This window comes from Nomascus leucogenys, chromosome 14 (genome assembly GCF_006542625.1).
Source record: "Nomascus leucogenys isolate Asia chromosome 14, Asia_NLE_v1, whole genome shotgun sequence".
Lineage (NCBI taxonomy): Eukaryota > Metazoa > Chordata > Mammalia > Primates > Hylobatidae > Nomascus > Nomascus leucogenys.
The window spans coordinates 7487358-7507101 of record NC_044394.1 but is presented as its reverse complement, the minus strand read 5'-3'; the positions used below and the strand labels follow the sequence as shown (position 1 = coordinate 7507101).

The window sequence follows — 19744 nt, the reverse complement described above, 5'->3', positions numbered from 1 at the left end:
ATTTCCCCCTCTTTTTTTTTTTTTTTTTTTTTTTTTTAAGAAGGAGTCTCACTCTGTAGCCCAGGCTGCAGTGCAAAGGCACCATCTCGGCTCACTGCAACCTCCGCCTCCAGGGTTCTAGCGATTCTCCTGCCTCAGCCTCCCGAGTAGACTGGATTACAGGCGCCCGCCACCAAGCCCGGCTAATTTTTTGTTTTTTCAGTAGAGACGGGATTTCACCATGTTGGCCAGGCTGGTCTCGAATTCCTGACCTCAAGTGATCCAACCGCCTCGGCCTCCCAAAGTGCTGGCATGAGCCACCGCGCCCAGCCTGATTTGAATTTGAATTCATTAGCGACGTTTAAAAATCCCAGGATTTCACATAAAAATCCAGATTTCAGACGTCGAAAAAAAAAGTAAAATGTTATCTCCCAATGCCGCAGGCAAATAGGATAACAGTCCTGAATAGCAACCGCGGTCTCTAGTGGTTACGGTTCTCACATCCATTTTGCTCCATTTTATTACCTGAGAGGACCGGTATTTTCAAAACCTGGTGTATCAGTAACTTTTAGGGGAAACTTTTGAAAAAAGGACTGCACACACGCACCCTTTCTTCCTTCCCGTTCTTTGAAAGCAAACAACAGAAACAACTCATTCTGCAGGCATTCTGCGCTAGTCCCACGGACAGGCGATTAACAAGAGATAAAAAGGTGTGGGTCCCAGAGGCAGTACGGTGTTACCCCTTCTGGTTGGCAGATACCACGTTGCCGGTCGGGATACGGACCCACTGCGACTAGCACAAGGAGCGCTGAACCGAGCTATGCAAAGTTCTGACGAGAAGGTGGAACGGTACTTAATGAAGAGGATTAAGCAATCTAAATCGGTTTCGCTAAATTAGACACATGTGTCTAAGCAGCCACGGCCTGTTCGCAGCAGCGTGGGGAAGACAAACCAACGCCCCAGCTCTCCATTCAATCACCGGCAACTCAGCTCTGGACTAGACGCACTCTTCGAAGATACCCGGGTTTCCGGAGCAACCGCCCGGACCGTCCCCCTTTGGCCCCGCCTCCGAGACTCTTTCCCGCCAAAGGCCGTTATCGCCGCACAGCATGGTGGGACAACGCTTTAGGCTAGGTTTCACCAAGTCCTTTGAAGGCGCCGAGTTGCTTTCAAAGAGCCTCATTCCTGGGGAAATCGACCATCCCTCAAGACCCGACCTGGATGACTAGCTCCTTTAACGAAAGTTCGTTATTTAACTTTTACCAAACGGCTGGTTACCCTGTTCACAAACCACCCCAAGCTGGGAACGCAGGGGACTTTTTTTTTCCCTTCGTGCGGAGGCTGACGTCGCGCGTGCGTGCGCGTGCGTTAGCGTAGCCTTCGCAGCATGCGTTGCGCTCCCGCGCGTGCGTGTTGGTATCGAATCGCTGTTTCCTTCCGCTTCTCTTCCTCTGTCTGCCCCCATATCCGTGCGCCGAGCTGATAAAGGCGCCATTTTGGAGGGGCCGCGGGAGACGTGGTGCCGCTGCGGGCTCGCTCTGCCGTGCGCTAGGCTTGGTGGGAAGGCCTGTTCTCGAGTCCGCGCTTTTCGTCACCGCCATGTCGGGAGGTGGTGTGATTCGTGGCCCCGCAGGGAACAACGATTGCCGCATCTACGTGGGTAACTTACCTCCAGACATCCGAACCAAGGACATTGAGGACGTGTTCTACAAATACGGCGCTATCCGCGACATCGACCTCAAGAATCGCCGCGGGGGACCGCCCTTCGCCTTCGTTGAGTTCGAGGACCCGCGGTGAGGCGGCATGGGGCTTGCAGCCTTGAGGAAATAGGTCCGAGTAGTTGGGGAAGGCTCCAAGGCCTTAACATAGAGAACGGGGAAGCGGGGGCTCTTAGAGAGGTTGGGGCGAGACTGTATCGCCCATGCAGGAGTCGAGTCAGGAGCTGAGTTGGTGTGGCTTCTCTGGCGCCTCGCCTTGGACGTCCCCGGAGCCCATTCGCAGGCTGGAGCGGGAAACTGAGGCGCTGAGGGCTGGTGTAGTGGTTGGGAGCCTGGCGTGTGTCTGGGTGGGGGAGGGGCCATTCCTATTATGCGGCGCATGTGGGCTCTTCCACGTTGGGTGCGCATGTGCGGGGGGTTTGCTGGTTCCCGAGTGAGCGAGCTTCTTCTCCTGGTCTTTCTCATGCCTTTTACCTTCTGCGATCCCGCAGAGACGCGGAAGACGCGGTGTATGGTCGCGACGGCTATGATTACGATGGGTACCGTCTGCGGGTGGAGTTTCCTCGAAGCGGCCGTGGAACAGGCCGAGGCGGCGGCGGGGGTGGAGGTGGCGGAGCTCCCCGAGGTCGCTATGGCCCCCCATCCAGGCGGTCTGAAAACAGAGTGGTTGTCTCTGGTGAGTGTACTGGTTGTGTGGATTGATGTGAAGGGACGGAAACTACCTAAAATTTTTCTCTTGCGTGACCGGTTTAATAATTGCAAATTTTTCATGCTAGGTCTTAAATTGCTTTAGTTTTTGGGTGAATTTAATAAACGAGGATTGCTGCTGTGGTGATTTATCAAATTAGGTTGCGGTACTAGATACGAAGATCGTTACAAATAATTTTGGACTCTGGATTCCAGAATCTTACAGCTCTTTACCTGGTATCACTTAAGTACACCTATTAAGTACTTTAAAGTACTCTTTGTCCTAACGTACCTTACCAGCTTAACGTGAAATTTAAGATAATTGATACTAAGAAAAATAAATCACTTTTTCAGGACTGCCTCCAAGTGGAAGTTGGCAGGATTTAAAGGATCACATGCGTGAAGCAGGTGATGTATGTTATGCTGATGTTTACCGAGATGGCACTGGTGTCGTGGAGTTTGTACGGAAAGAAGATATGACCTATGCAGTTCGAAAACTGGATAACACTAAGTTTAGATCTCATGAGGTAGGTTATACACGTATTCTTTTTTTTGACCAGAATTGGATACAGTGGTCTTAACAGTGGAATTTCAAGGTAAGGATTCAGGCAAGGGTGTCCAAGTAAATTGCCAGATTTCTGGTTTTAGTTACATTGTATTCATTCAGCATGCCTGAAGATAGATGAAAGCTTAGATCTTTCAATGGAAAGTTCTGTCTATCCAATAGGGAGAAACTGCCTACATCCGGGTTAAAGTTGATGGGCCCAGAAGTCCAAGTTATGGAAGATCTCGATCTCGAAGCCGTAGTCGTAGCAGAAGCCGTAGCAGAAGCAACAGCAGGAGTCGCAGTTACTCCCCAAGGAGAAGCAGAGGATCACCACGCTATTCTCCCCGTCATAGCAGATCTCGCTCTCGTACATAAGATGATTGGTGACACTTTTTGTAGAACCCATGTTGTATACAGTTTTCCTTTATTCAGTACAATCTTTTCATTTTTTAATTCAAACTGTTTTGTTCAGAATGGGCTAAAGTGTTGAATTGCATTCTTGTAATATCCCCTTGCTCCTAACATCTACATTCCCTTCGTGTCTTTGATAAATTGTATTTTAAGTGATGTCATAGACAGGATTGTTTAAATTTAGTTAACTCCATACTCTTCAGACTGTGATATTGTGTAAATGTCTATCTGCCCTGGTTTGTGTGAACTGGGATGTTGGGGGTGTTTGTGGTTATCTTACCTGGGGAAGTTCTTATGTTTATCTTGCTTTTCATGTGTCTTTCTGTAGACATATCTGAAGAGATGGATTAAGAATGCTTTGGATTAAGGATTGTGGAGCACATTTCAATCATTTTAGGATTGTCAAAAGGAGGATTGAGGAGGATCAGATCAATAATGGAGGCAATGGTATGACTCCAAGTGCTATTGTCACAGATGAAATTGGCAGTATTGACCTTATACTAAAAGGCAGGGGTTAAAAATGATTATATACATTTTCCTTAAAACACTTGCAAACATTTTATTCAGTTATCTTTAGCTACAATTGCTTTGCTCTTTAAACCTTGGCAATTGTGGCAAAATTATATTGCCCATTTTGTAGCAACTTATTTTGCTCCCTTCCCCCCATTTTTGTTTTAATAGGGACTAATGTGGGAAGAACTGGCTAATTTGTCACAGTGCTTAGTTACAACTGTTAATGTGTGACCTGCTGTTGGTGTACATGTGGGTACAGGGTGTCTTTAAATCCAACAAGATAGAGTATAATATCAATACTGCTAAATCTGCATGTCCTCTGTGTGACTGATAGAGCGTTGCTATTTCATTTTTTTTAAGACAAAATGAAAGCAAAATATAGAGTTCCAATGTATTGGTGTAGATAACCTAGTTGGGAATACTTTTAAGTCTCACCTTCCCCTTTAAACTAATATTCATAATTGGTTCATATGTTTAAAAGACTTTAATTTACAAATTAAATTGCAAATGGGAGCATTAGATTTAGTTTTAGACTTAGGTGGGTAGCAATGCCAGTAAACTTAAATTACGTAACTTCTTGCAACCACGAAACCTGTAATACGCTGTACAGTAACAAGTGTTGGCATTATCAGTTGAACTGTAAATACAAAATGCTTCTTCCAATTAGTCTCTATGATGATTAAGTTTCTAAAATTTATCTGAACACCATTCAGAAACTTGTTTTGGGGAATTTGATAGTTATTGATGTGCATCTGTTAAACTGATGACAGACATAACTCATCATTCCCCAGAAACCTTTTTTGATTACAGTATCTAACATTTTGCCTCCTCTTTTTTGGTTTTGCTGGTTATAAAGGTTTGGATTGGAGAGGGCTCACTGGATCCCAATCCTTGGAGCTGGATCATTGGATTCAAATCATAATGTGGATAGGATAGGGAGGATGAATTACCAGGATTCATGGAGCGGGATCAGATTACCAGGAACATAGGAGTGGATTCCTGCCCCAACCAAACCGCATTCGTGTGGATTTTTTTATTCAACTTAATTGGCTATTCCAAAGAATTTTTTTTTCCTATTTTTGACGATTGGAGCCCTTAAGATGCACGATGGAATTGTGTTTTGCGTTTTTTGGTAAAAGGAGCAAAGCGAGGACCTGGAGATAAACGCTGGAGCAATCTCCTTGGAAGGATTCAGCACGAGTAGATGGTAAACATTTAAAGGGGAAAGGGGGGGTTTGTTTAAAATAGTAAATCAGTAAGTCACTTCTAAATTTAAAGAAAACAAAATTGGAGTTGAAGAATAAGTAGGTTTCCAATTGGCTATTGCCATTTTCTTTGAAAAAATAAACATTTTTTAAAAAACTATGCATGGTTGTCCTTTTTCCTCTTCATGTAAGATTCTAACTGGGTCTATCAGTTAATCTTTAAATTGTTAAGTAAGATAAGATTTTGACTCTTGTGTTAATGTGTTAGCAAATTAAAAGTTCTTAAAAGGCAATCTAATGGTATTAGCCATCTTTTATTGTTAATTGTAAAAGTCTTCAGGGGAAAGCAAAAGGGGAGAATAAGGCATTTGTGTATGTAACTTGGTAAATGACGGTGGGGGGTGGATCTAGCATCTGAAAGATAAGCTTCTCTACTTTGTTATAAAGTGGTTAAAAAACTATAGATGCTGCTTATTTTCTGGTGGTCATAGACAACATAGGCTTTTGTGCAAGATTGGTTGATGGCTAGTAAATTAATGTTCACTTGGAGATAGCTTTTGAGATTCTCAATGAAACTCATCTCAAAAAAAGGTAAGTATTAAATGTTAACATCAGCACAGATGTATTAGAACTGTTTTTTTTGTTTTTGAGACAGAGTCTCGCTCTGTTCTCCAGACTGGAGTGCAGTGGTGTGATCTGGGCTCACTGTAACCTCCACCCCTGGGTTCGAGTGATTCTCGTGCCTCAGTCTCCCGAGTAGCTGGGATTACAAGTGTGTGCCACCCTTGCCTGGCTAATTTTGTGTTTTTAGTAGAGATGCAGTTTCTCTGTGTTACCCAGGCTGGTCCCAAAACTCCTGGCCTCAAGTGATCTGCCTGCCTTGGCCTCCCAAAGTGTTAGGATTACAGGTGTGAGCCACCATGCTCAGCCTGTAGAACTTTTAACACAAGTCACATTTCTTTTTTGAAAGGGAAAGAGTGTACAAGATTAACTGCTGCTTTGGATGAAACATTGCTAAAAAAAGCTGGGCATTTAGAATTTTGCCTTATAAGCCATTCTCAACCATAAGATGATTTTGTACCAAAAACTTTGGTGTTCTCTACCAAAGCAGTTGTTAAAAACTTTTAGTCTGCTACTTTTTGTATTTGTCTGACAGCCCCTTGATACTATTTAGGTTGGAGGAGGGGACCTAAAATAAATAGCTTTAACATTTCCCTTGGGTGCTAATCATAGTTGGAAGTTGAATTTAAGGTGATTATTCGGGTGACAATTAAAAACCTAGGGAAAACCAGAAATCTTGGTAATGGAAGAAATGTGTAAGGTCACCCCAATCGGTAGATTTTAATGAACGTTGTGGAATGTTGCGAAGAGGGGATGTTAAGTTGAATGCAGAATTTCACTAAGTACTTAGTGTAAATTTATTAAGGATGTAGCTCTTTTTATCTAAGAATTCAATGTAATGGCCAAAAGGCAGATTTACTGTTTAAAATTTGAATAATTTTACATGACATTCTTTAAATTCTAAGTTTTATGTGTAGAACATTTTAAAAATTCATCAGATTATTAAAGGGAAAATAAATGATTAATGATCATTTTGGAAGGTTAATGTGACCTAGACTGAAGTAAACTTTGGTTCATTTGTGTTCATTGAATGTTTTGGAAACGACCAAAAATGTAAATAGCCTTCACTCAAGTTTGAGCGTTTAAAGTTGAAAGATGGGCTTTACTAAAAGTTATAGTAATTCTAACCTCACATTGAAATGAGACAGTATTCCTTGTTACACAGGCTGAATTTGAAGATTAGACAGGACCTAATGTTTACTTAATGAAAAGTAAAGGGGCATAGGTTTTGTAGTTAAGATGACCAGACAGCTAAAAGCTCTGATGGGAAGTATGGACTGCTCCTAATTATAGTCTCAGAAAGTGGACCTTTAGGTCTCTATCCATATTGGCAATTATTAGAAGAAAGTTACACCCTTTTGAAACTACAAAAGCTGCCTTGGAATTTCCCCCTCTTCTCCCTATTTATGTCCCCTTAAAATATTTTAGGGAGCCTATAATTATTTTCTAACCAAGGAAAAACCTAAGTCTCTTTAAGAAGCAATTACTTTTCATAACATCAGATTGAATAACCCACCTTGCTGTTCAGCCCACATCCTACTGGAAACAAAAGGTAAGAAACACATTTTCTGGTTCTTGATTGTTTGGATCTGAATTTTGTTTTTAAAACTATGCTAAGTTTAATGTTTTTTAAAATGCTGTTTGGAATATGAATAGATTCCCCATAAAACGATTTTCCTAAGTTTTACGCTTCAGTAAATATTCAGTGCTCACGTCTGGGCATCATAGTGCTTGTGTTTAATGTGATTTATTGTAGAATCTCAACTTTTCTTGGTGTTGTCTTTGAAACATTGTCTTGGTCATTAGGACCGGTGTTTTCACATTTCTGTGGTCAAGGTGAATTTCTTATGTGTGCCTTTTTGCTTACTTTGTATATGAATTTTGTAATTTAAATTGCAAGTAAGTTATATATATGTATTTACCATAAATAGTATTAAAAGATGAGAAACTGTTAGACTGAAGTTCTGTTGTAACATAACCACTATTATTTCCATCACAGTATGAAGAGTGCAAACGCAGAAAACAGATTACAGTCTCTTACCCATTTTTTGAAATCCAAAAACTATGAAAACAAAAGATTTTCTGTTGTTGAGCTAATTAAATGTGAACCCTGACCAGAATTGCTGCCTTCATTTTGCACTTAGTGTGACTAAACTGTTTCCTGTTGAACGTCATTATTCATTGCACAGTTGCCACAGACTTTGATGAGGGTTTTATGTAATACAGGGTATATATGTACGTTATAAAGGGCATACAGCTCTGAATCCCAGATATGTCTATCTCCAAAGAGTTCATATAAGGGATTGTAGGAACTGTACTAGCATACACAGGCCTAATGCTTTTGTCTGTAACTGGGGTGTCTTGACTGAAAAACCTGTTATTGTGAATCCTTTATTGATTGAATTTTAAGTTCCCCCATCTTTTTAGGCTGAAGCAGCCACAAGAAAAAAAGGTATGGCGCACATTTCTTTACATTCTGTTGTAATAGTGGACTCAACAATTATATCCCATTGAAGCAAATACTCAGGCATCCTAGAGTGTACAATACAACATTCTTTTGAGTTATTGTTTCTGTATCAGTACTTAAAGGAACATTGACCAATTAGATCCTATAGGAAAAGCTGGAATTGGCATGAAGTACAGAGATTATAAGGAAACATCTGTTCATTATGTCTATCGTGATTGTCTATTGAATGAATAGTAGTGCTGCCAAAAGTAACTTGCTTTAAACAAACCCCAAGAGATTATAGTATACTTAAACCAGTACTTATTTCTGTTACTGAGACCTTTGCAGTGCTTCTTGGTAGCTTTGAAAGCTAATGCCTAACAACCCCGAGGGTGGTTGTGAGCTTGTAGTGATTAAAGGAAGGATTTTTTAATTATTATAAAAACACTACATGCTTCATTAATGCACAGAATAAAAATTGAATAAATTACTCTTTGTCATATAGAAGTTAATTTAGGCAGATACAACATTTGTAATTTACATTTTAATAGGTGCTAGGCTGGGATTTCAGGGGGTGAAAAGTCATACATGACTTTTCGTTAAGAAGTTGACTATTTAGGTAAGCAAAACAGAACACTTAGGTCAGCTTGATACTCAAGCATCGGGTTAAAAAGCATCAGACTTCTGTCACCAGACAACTTATAAGTGCCAACTACTGGCAGAACTGTGGACATAAAGATAGTGGAAGCAACTTCTCTAAGATGCTATACTCACCTCCACCAAATGCACTTTGAAACAAAAACAACTTGTAGAAATAGGTCTTAATTTTTATTTTATTTTATTTTTTTTTACAACATACTGTATTGTGCTAGGGAAAATCACTTAGCCACTAGAGGGAGGTATAACACAAAATTAAGCAGGAAATAATCCCCATTATAGATACATACAACAAAGTGGAGACCAGCTAACTACCTTGATCCTCTGTATCAGCTCTAAAGTTAGATGGTTTGGGTAAGTTTTCTTGCAACTTTACCTTTGTCTTCCTATCTTTTGTGCAAAATTATTCCCCTTTTCAGCTTTTGCATCCATTTAGGTTTTCAGTAGAGTTTAACTTACAGTCACTCATTTTGTAACAAATCTAGGTTGTGGGACTAAGAAAATACTGAAGACATAAGTCTGCTTCTTTTTCTGCCTACCTTGTACATCAGGTATGGAATAATAAGGCCATGAATGTGAGAATTGGGAACAGGAGTTAGGTGTGCTGGGGGAAAACTAGACATAACAATTTGGTTATGAACTAGAAGAAATGAATATGCTTTCAGAGACCTGCAGTTTGCTTTTATGGAGTGACAGTTTCAGATGTGATTATCTTATTTCTCAGTATTACTAAGAGGTTCTTAAAGTTTGTCTTAAAATCCTACTTATGTGTCAACTTAGCTGTTTTCTATTTTCTAGGCCTCACTTAAGTAGCAGGTTGTCTTGTGACCAAAAAGTCAGTACACACAGTAGTTAATGCCATATTAACAGCTGAAAATTACTGAGAATTAAACGCTTCTAGTATCTGTCATTCCTATCACCACTTTCTCCCCAGGTTTCTTTTATAAAAAATGGAAAGGACACAAACTTGTCTCCTGTTTACAGCATAAATTGTCATTGAGAATACTAAACCTTTTAGGCCCACATGATGGGATTTAGTCATCCAGAAGACAGGTGTGGGACAACTGGCCTTAAAATATTAATTTTAGAAAATCGGTCTGCTTCAAAGAATAAAGCACTAAAAGTGGACAAAGTGGACTTCTTGTGGGGGGAAAGTAATCAAGTTTACACAGTAGTGATTTCCTTGCCTGCTAAGGTAACACTAAGTAGCAAGGAAGGATACAGAAGGTAGTTACTGTTAACTAGTCTTGCTGCAAATTGGATTGACAGCTGAAAGGGCACTAACTAGATTGAAGCCTGTCTTTAATCCTGTAAATGTTAGCTCTGGTGTCCCTTTGATAATTTTAAAATAACTTTTGAAGACGCACTCTGAAGCCACAAATTAGGCAAATGAAAATTCAGAATTCTTGTAGAAAGAAAAGTGCTAAACCTGGAGATTGTAAAGTGCTAAGAAAAACCATGGTAGAATTGTTCCCTCAGGTGCTGTGTATTAGAGGAGTCTTTATATGTCATTTTGGGATAAGCTTTCAACAATTATTAAGGCTTAATACTTAAGACTATAGGATCAGTCAAACAAAAGGGAAGGTATAACCTTTAGATAGGACTGGGAAGTGCTGGGTGAATCTCTTCTACCCTTAATGGTGGCATGCCTAGAAATTTGAACTATAAAATAACACCAAGAGTGACATTCACATTTTTTTTTTTTGTCTGTTTTTGACACAGGGTCTCACCTGTCACCCAGGCTGGAGTGTAGTGGCATAATCTCGGCTCACTGCAACCTCCGCCTCCCGGGTTCAAGCAATTCTCCTGCCTCCCAAGTAGCTGGTATTACAGGTGCCCACCACCACACCTGGCTAGTTTTTGTATTTTTAGTAGAGACAGGGTTTCACTATGTTGGCTCAGCTGGTCTCTGAACTCCTGATCTCAAGTGATCCGCCCGCCTCGGCCTCCCAAAGTGCTGGGATTACAGGTGTGAGCCAGCGCGCCTAGCTGACATCCACAACTTAAGGCTAGAAATGTAAAATGTTGGTTCGCAGCGTAACGAGCACATTCCAAAGAAAACTCAAATGGCTCCTTTGTACTCTAAAAATAGTAAATTTGCAGCAAGATGATAGTCAAGTTCTGTGTCTTCAGGGTGCCACCGCATCTATGATTTAGACTAACCTAGAGATTTGTTTACTTGCCAAATAGAGTTCTTCAAGATGATGTTTGGATTTGTCTTCCCATCTCCAGTTGCCATATCAGCATTTTTGTCTGTACCCAAATTCATATTACTGAAGTGTTAAAGCTGGTTTCAGTGACTCCAGTTTCTTAAAACATGTCACTCCCTTAATATGAGTTAACAGTGGGTTATATTCTACCTTTCCAATTTATCCTGTTCTCAATCACATCTTCCCTTACCCTGGTTGATTTGGTAAATATATATATTTTTTAACTCTACAGACCCAGGAACTGAATATATTTATATTTCCCAATGAGGTAAATGCAGTGCTGACAGTTTTAATATTGATTGGTGAGATGGAAAGAATTTAGAACTCCCTAAAAACAAAGCACTGTAGAAGTCTGTTTCACAAGCTATTCGTTAACTGGGTGGATTATTGGAGAAGGTATTTTAATACTAATAACTCCTCAGATGTGAAGCCAGAAAATTTGAATTAATCTAAATGCTAGCCTAAGTCCAAGTATAATTGGATAAGTAAATGTTGCTCCGAGAATTGGTCTTGCAAAGACAGACCAATTGTAAGACCAAAGTAAGTGGTTTTGATGTAAGCTGTGCACACTTTCAATACAGATCATCAAGAATTGATGACATTGTCTCCTAAAAGACTAAGTAGTTGCCTCCTAGGTATCCTTTTTCAGTCATTCTCTTTTAAGCTTCTTACAGAGGAAGCTTTAAGTTGCCTCAGAATTTAGTGGTATTGCCTCAGCGAGAATTCCTGCATATTTCTCTTTGGGATGGAATCATTTTGGTTCTTTTTTTGTTGGTAACTATTCATAAAGAGATTAATACATAAGGATGTATTGTGAAAAGACTAGATAGTATGTATGTTATTTCTTGGGTTGGGAGGCTTAAGCATTACTTCAGGACCCTGACCCTGGTCTTTAGGGTTATAGGATCAGCAAGCTTAAACAATTCTCTCAAAACCAGGAGACCCAGCATTCATACATTTTAACACCCCACACCATAAATCCCATAAGCAGCCCCATTCCTTTTGCCATTAAAAACCTCACCCCTTCATGATCACACCTAATGACTGAAGCATTCTTGAACTAATTGCATTATTTCTTCTTTGCTTTTCTTCATGTTTTAGAAAGTGTGCTATCTGTGCAGGCACTCACATGTTGCCCTTAAGCTGTTCTCTAGTTTAACATGTATGTTTTGTTTTCCTCAGCTACATAGTAAACTGAGAGCAAAGGCTGGTTTTTTTGTTTTGTTGTTTTTGTTTGTTTGGTTTTTTTAGACGACATCTTGTACTGTCACCTGGGCTGGAGTGCAGTGGTGCAATCTCAGCTCACTGTAACCTCCACCTCCTGGGTTCAAGCGATTCTCCTGCCTCAGCCTCCCAAGTAGCTGGGATTACAGGCACCTGCCACTACATCTCGCTAGTTTTTTGTATTTTTAGTAGAGACAGGGTTTCACTATGTTGGCCAGGCTGGTCTCAAACTCCTGACCTCGTGATCTGCGCACTTCGGCCTCCCAAAGTGCTGGGGTTACAGGCATAAGCCACTGCGCCCGGCCCCCCAAAGGCTACGTTTTAAACTTTGACATTTCTAAGATGTCCAGAATGCTAGTACCTGCACCTTAATAAATGTTTGTGAATAAATACATTATTGAAATCTTAGGCAGGTGTGCCACATAGCTTAAATCTGAGACACTGTGTTCTTCAGTCAGATCATGCATATTCCTAGAATAGTAACCTCAAAAGTTTATACCCTTGCTACCTTTTTTATATTTTTTGTAGAGACAGGATCTTGCTCTGTTTCTCAGACTGTTTTTGAACTCCTGGGCTTAAGCAGTCCTCCCACCTTGGCTTCCTAAAGTGCTGGGATTACAAGTATGAGCCACTGCGTCCAGTGTTGATACTGTGGCTCATTTTAATTCTCACGTAGTATTTAGTTTCATTTTGCAGTTTGAGGAAATAGGCCCAGAGATATTAAAGTGGCAGGCCCAGAACTTGAATCCAGGTCTTGTGATGAGAAATTCTTGTTTTACTATCACATTTCTTTGTAAAGCCAGCCTGCATTTTCCAGTTGGGAGGCCTCGGGGAGAAAAGTCTGACCCAAGTGAGAAACACCTGTAATATCTACCAGATGCCAGCAGGGTGTCCCATGGTGCTGTCTTTGATCCATGTTCTTACCCTGTGTGCTGAGGGTTGTTCTAGAGTAGGACTACATCTAGTCACAGTGGCCATGTTCCAGAGCCTGGCAGCAAGAAAGAGGGATGCCTAGCTCCTTGGCTTTCCATTGTGCAGTGCACAGCCAGCTCTCTCAGAGAAGCCCTGGCCCTCTCTTGACCCCTACTATTGAGGCTGGTCCCACAGGAGGACAGCTGGTCATACAGTGGCTGAGGCCTGGCTAGCCACTCAATAACTATGCAGCAGCCCCACAAAAAAATCATAGAAAAGAACCTGTGAAAGGGTAAATGTTTAAAACATCTGCATTTGTGTTGATAGCTGAGTATACACTTAAATTTATATTAGTAACAGATCCACAAAAATGACCCACTCTAGGAATTTAAGTTTTAAAAGCCAATGTGTGGTAACTTCCAGTTTCCAATAAAAATGTCTGCATTACACGTAGCCTACGTATACAACCTCTTAGGTATCAGTTTTTGTGTTCAGCCCTAGTTGGTAATCTACAGTGTCAAAACTGTCACTTATGTGAAAACAAATAGCCCTTTAAAAATTTCCTTTCCCAATGCTCGTTAAGCACTTGGTACAAATGTCTGTAACTGTTTTATAATTATTTCTTTGCAAGGCTTGGTTTCTTCAGTAGAGAAGATTCTTAGAAGTATCCCCAGTGACAGTACAGCTCTTGGCATTTAGTAGGTGCTCAGTAATTATTTTACTGAAATACCAATGTTTCCATAATAGTTCTGGGATAATTCTACATACAAGCCATTTTTCTAAGGAGAGTCCACATTAGAGAGGTCTTTGTTTTGTATTCAAGATGGTTAAAATTAATTATGAACTGGGAAGTTAGTCCCTGGGGTGCCCTGGCTGGCCTTTGGAAATCTTCACTACATCTTTCTGGGTTGGAATTCTCAACCACAGCCTGAACGAGGGGCTGTATCTGAGCTGTCTCTGAGTGCCGTCCATTTGATATATCGAGGACTGGGTGTTTACCAGGGCTCTTCAAGCCACTGGGAGAAACAGCTAAAGAGTAACCTACTGATTTAAGATGTGGATTTGTGCCCCATCCCTTTCTCCCTGTTTCCCACAGGAGTTTTATCTCAAACTCTTAAGCCATTTTTAAGGAGATCACTGGAACAAACTCCAAACCTACCCTCTAATAGTCAAGTTTACCTGAATTTTCTCAGTTCTCGGGAGAAGACTAACCACACATTGTAGTACCAACTTGAACTCTGCATGTGCTTTTCTTAACTGATGAGAGTAACACAGCTAAAGTGTATAGAACGTACATGGGGCTTCATCAGGCTTCAGAATCAGTTTCACTAGATGTGCTATGTAGGAGGCCACGGAAAAATTACTGTAGGAGTAAAAGTTATCAGTTCTGATGCAAACAATCATTTTGTCCCATATTATAAATAAATTGGCCTGAAAATATCCTTTCATATGTGAGGAATAAGTATATGGTGCCTTTCTCCTTTAAAGTATGAACTGCTAAAAGACAGGGATAACGTGTATTCTGTATTCCAGCACCCACAGTGTGTTTCTGGTCTTCGTACCAGGTGCTCAGGAAGTGTTTTCACTGGCTTGGGTTGACTGCTTGCCATCTGCTCTCTGAGCATTCATTTCTGAATGAAAGGGGAGAAAGTGAAAGGAGAGGTGGGAAGAAAGAGGAAGCTGCAGAAATAAGAGGAAACAGCTGGAGGAGGGAGGTGAAGCTGAGGAGGTGGGACTTACATAAGGTCAGTAAAACAAAAAGCTAGCAGGGGGCAGGGTCAGGCCTTGGGGGTAGAGGGCTAATTAACTTCTGTCAGCTAGTTGAATAGAGCCTTGTGTGCCTTGTTAGAGACCAAAGGTACTTCAAAGGAAAAAATCTAGATTCTTCCCTGTGTACCTTAATAATCGTTCATCAGGTCAAAATCTATCCTGTCCTCTAGGAATTCTGGTCTCCCCTCAGGCCTAGCAGAGAGCTTTCTGCCACTACTCAGGCAACCAAGGGTGAAGTGCTTCAAGTAGTATTTGTGGACAGCAGCAGGTAAGCTTGATGTGTTATTCACAGCTTAAAGAGTAAATGCTGAGTACAGCTGTTGTCCATGTGTAGAGCTTTTAATAACCAGCTCAGCAGGCCCCTTCACCTGCTTTTATGCCTGGACCAGATGACTGAATGTAGAACTTTAGGCACTTTTTTTTTTTTTGAGACGGAGTCTCGGTTTGTCGCCCAGGCTGGAGTGCAGTGGCGCGATCTTCAGCTCACTGCAAGCTCTGCCTCCCGGGTTCACACCATTCTCTTGCCTCAGCCTCCCAAGTAGCTGGGACTATGCCAGGCTAATTTTTATATTTCTTAGTAGAGACGGGGTTTCACCGTGTTAGCCAGGATGGTCTCAATCTCCTGACCTGGTGATCCACCTGCCTCGGCCTCCCAAAGTGCTGGGATTACAGGTGCGAGCCACCACGTCCGGCCCTTTAGGCACTTTCTACTTCTCAAGGTCAAGAAATATCCTTTTAAAAAGTTAATTCCCTTTTCTGGAGCCTAAGCCAGATCTTATCTAGGCCTTGTGTTGCCATCTGTTGGCATTGATTTCTGGAATGGAGCAGCTTTCTCAAAGTTTGGTCTTGCTAGTCATGAGGTCATGTCAGTGTCTTAGGTCACTGCTGCTCACCTTCCTTACCCAGGGAGCATACTGCATAGGTTTCTGAACACCTGTTTTCATTATCCACTGTCCTCTCATTGCCAAGAATGGAGGGACCCTCAGTTGAAAATCAAATTGACTCTGAAGAAAAACTGGAGAGAGATGTTTCTCTTGGAGTTTGGATAGAGTATTCACTTGATAACGTTTTTGCCCTGCCTTGCTCTTCACAAGAACATCTGGCCAGGCATTAACAATTAGTAAATTTTTTTGCATATGAACAGTATTTTTTTTCTGGTGATGTAGATGGGTGCACAGGACACTAAACAATGCTGTTTAGTGTCATTATATCCCTCTTAACTGGTGGGATGTATTTGGGGTGGAGGCTATAGCCAATGAGAAGAGGTTCACCTCTGTACCCGAGAAACTTTGTGTAGGAATTTATTTTTTTACTATTAGCACAATGCTATAATTGAGCTAATCTTTGTAGTTTGGTGCAGGACCACCAAATTTGTGTGACCCATTACCTACTTTTTCCATGCTCAGTCATTACCGTGTCCTGGGGCATCTGAGGGCAGTAAGGAACAGGTGTCCAAAGGAGGAATGTTGGTGCCTATGTTTTCCAGTTGTATCGAATTTCTTACTTGGTGTATTTTTGACTTGTCTTAGTTTCTTTCCTTGTGGTCTATGCTATTTTACTTGGGATTTGTTGGATATTCTCCCCTGTCATTAAAGAGTTGTAAAATGGAAGTTAGTATTTCTATGCAAATGCTTTAATGGATGAAGCTGATAGGTTTAGCATTGATTTTTGCCGGTGTCCTTCAACAAGCATGAAGGTGATAAATGTGTTTCCATGGCTTTAGACTCATTTTTGAAGTCTTGGATTGTGTGAACATTCTTAGAAACAATAAAATGTTTTAATTAAAAGCCCTTGACTACCAGTTGAACTCAGTGTCTACTAGGAAAATGGGTAGATTTGTTACATTGTCCCTTTGCTCTCTATGACTTTGTTCCAGTTGTCAAGGAACTTAAATGGGTATTCAGGAAAAAGAATTCTTGTTTCCCTTTCCTCACCTTGCCAGTTAAATAACTCCTGGTGATACTTCAGGTGGTAGAATTGAAACACAAACCTGACTTCTGACCACATGGGTCAAAGGAAAAGGCAAATGGCTTCAAAGCCCTTAGTGTGCTGGACAGTTCAGGCGGTGAGGAGGTAACTTCTGCTTTCCTCCCTGAGGAGTTTGGAGTATTTAAGGGGGGATGGTGGGGGGGTGTCACTTTGAAAATGTTGCTTTTTCTCCTGATTGTATTGAGGCTGATATGGAAGGGTTATTTCTTTCTGGCCAATACTTTTTGGTATTTCTAAATATTGCAATCTTGATTTTTACTATTAAATTTGTTAATTGTCAGTTCTGGTTTTTTTGCATAAAGAGTTGGTCCATTAACTTGCCAATTTGAAGCTTCTAACTAGATATTCCCTACTGAAAGTTTTGGATTTGTTTTTAGTTTGTGGAGCAGTCTTAGCTGGGGACAGGTAATTGACAACGGCAGAGATACTTTCTTTTCCTAGGATTCTAAGTCTGTAATCCATATCCTCCATGTATTCACAGGACTTTAAAATTCTCTCCAAACGAGGAAGGAAATATCCTGTTGCTTTCTAATGTTTACTAAAAGTTGTGTTTAGAACAACAGATTTTAATAGGCATCTTCCTTTGTTACTTGTCATTAGCCCTTTGCCCATTTACCTTAGGGCTCTTTGAAGGAGAAATGGATGGGAGAAAACCTGTCACTTGGTGAAAGTAAAGGGAATAATTAACTGGCTCAGAGCTTATGTGCAGAGTTCCCAGCCCCAAAGTTAATCTAGAACCACTCGATAACACCAATAAAAATATTTATTTCCCATCTGTTATATTTCTGGAAAATGTTCTAAGCATCTTACATATATTTCTCATTAAATCCACAGGTGGCCATTGTGAGGTAGATATTTTGTTCTAATTTTCCAGATGAGGAAGCTGAGACCCTAAAAGTTTAGGTGACAGGTTATATAACTTGGAGTGTGGGAGGAGAGAGGAACCTGAACAGGGCCAGTTGGGGATCTGACTTTTGTTTGGGTAGATGTAGGCACATTGTATTTTTGGCTTAGGTGCTTTATTCATCATGGGTGAAGGTAATACCATTTACTCACTCACCGAAAATTGTTTACAATAATCAAGATGAATTTACTGTCTTTGGACATCTGTCTTTTGACTGGACCCCAGTATATAGTCTGTGGAAGCTCACTTAAGGAGAGAGCTCCTTTTTTGTTTGGTTAGAGAAATTGTCTGTCCTAAAAGTAGAAATAGCCCCTTCTAGGTAGGGATGGAGCATTTGATCATACTGGTTTCGTTATATTCCTCTAACAGTTGGAACCGATTGTTTTTGAGTACTTGTTTCAAACTTCTGAATATTTTCCTTCTGGAAAATAGCTCAGTGTTTAAAATTTATATGAACTTAAAAGGTTAATTTTTTTTTAAAGAATGTTTGAGGAGCAATCAACAATTCTGATTTTGTCTTATAGATAGAAATAGAATTAGCCATTTTCCTCAAGAAAAGTGATTCTTCTGAATCTTAGCTCTTCAGTAATGAGAACTGGACTGTTTTCACTTGACCTCTATTTCCTGTTAGTGGGAAACCCCTCCCCAGAGGTGCTGTGTGAAAGATTGCTGGGGAAAGGGTTTCTAGATCCCAGCGTAACAAGTTCAAAAGAGTCTAGCGAGATTGTCATTAGAATAATGGTCTTCATTAAGTACTAGTTTTCATAATCCTGAAGCTTCATTTTCACCAATTTGAAAGGCAGTAGCTAGGGAGAAGAAGGCTATGCAGGGAAGGAGGAAAACTCAGGAGTGCATCACAGAGACCTTGAGTGAGTTAAGGCAGGGAAGAAGCAGATTTGCTATCCACTGAATGAAAATAAAAAGAATTCCATTGTCCAAGGCCAGAGCAAGAACACAAAGGTTTTAGTTTACTTAGTTAATTCCTTAGGTTTGGACATTACAGGAGACATGGGGGTCACCCATAGCAGTTTAGCTGATAAATGTATCAGAAACTCTTTCATCATTTTCTGTCCCCTCCTATCTTAGGCTGACCGGTTCCCTGATGTGTTACCTGCTTCTACTGATCCAAACTGCAGAACTTCTCATTCATCCCCAAGGCCTCCAGGCAGTATCCAATGGGGAATCAGCTCTAAAAGGAACCAGACCAACGTTTTCCAGCCCCTTCATTCTGGTGACTGAGGGGAGGAAAGAATGGGAGGGGGTATTCTTGTCTAGTGGATGGAAAGGAAACACACTCAAATTACTGTATCTCCTTGGTTTTCTATTACAGTAGAATTCTCCAGCCATATTTTTATTGTCTATGGGGGAAGTTGGAGATGGTGACCTTGACTAGAAGTGTCTGGAGGGGGATAAATGGAGGGGATAAGATTCAGTTGGTTTTGGAAAATGTTAAAGCCTTAAAATAATGCGTCCATCTGAAGGATTTTTTCTAAAACCAGAGTTTATAAAAATATCACTGATACAGCCTGCCCCCTCATTTCCCTGCCACAGGAGATGTCTTGGACTAGAGACACTTGTTTAATAATAGCTTGTCTCTGATATTCCCAGTAGCTACCCTCTGTGTGAGGAAAGGATAGAAATGTTCAGGACATCATCATACAGGCTCCTCATCTACAAAGTTCCAGTAGCAGTGACGCCTACACGGAAGACTTGGAACTGCAAACAGAGGCTGGGGTCACCTCAGTGACATCTGACGCTGTCCAACCAGAAGTTCGATTTTTGTTCTGGGGGTGAAGGAGGAAACAGACTGTACTAAAGGACTAAAATAATTTCTTGTCTATACTATCTCACTTGTTTTTATTTTTGGCGGGAGAGGAGGGGTGTTGGGATAGAATTTCACATCCTATCTTGGAGTGAAGGGGAGGATGGGGAGGCTCAGCCCTTCACCCAA

General features: G+C 40.9%; 1 protein-coding gene and 1 long non-coding RNA gene across 3 annotated transcripts; both read left to right on the top strand.

The window, feature by feature from the left end:
- The first annotated feature begins 205 nt into the window (after window positions 1-205).
- Window positions 206-7801, top strand: SRSF1 (serine and arginine rich splicing factor 1). 2 transcript variants are annotated; one of them, XM_030828244.1, is made up of 6 exons: window positions 206-1772; window positions 2189-2373; window positions 2739-2911; window positions 3112-3298; window positions 3671-3789; window positions 4712-7801. In XM_030828244.1, exons 1-5 carry the CDS (start codon window positions 1579-1581, stop codon window positions 3691-3693), a joined length of 762 nt encoding a protein of 253 aa, XP_030684104.1. In that variant the 5' UTR covers window positions 206-1578; the 3' UTR covers window positions 3694-3789; window positions 4712-7801. The 2 variants fall into 2 exon arrangements, with proteins under 2 accessions (XP_030684104.1, XP_030684105.1); XM_030828245.1 differs by lacking the exon at window positions 3112-3298.
- A 7718-nt stretch (window positions 7802-15519) lies between these two features.
- LOC115838390 lies at window positions 15520-19638 on the top strand. The gene is made up of 2 exons (XR_004033404.1): window positions 15520-19024; window positions 19402-19638. It is a non-coding gene; the product is annotated as an uncharacterized LOC115838390 (long non-coding RNA).
- The last annotated feature ends 106 nt before the right edge of the window (window positions 19639-19744 follow it).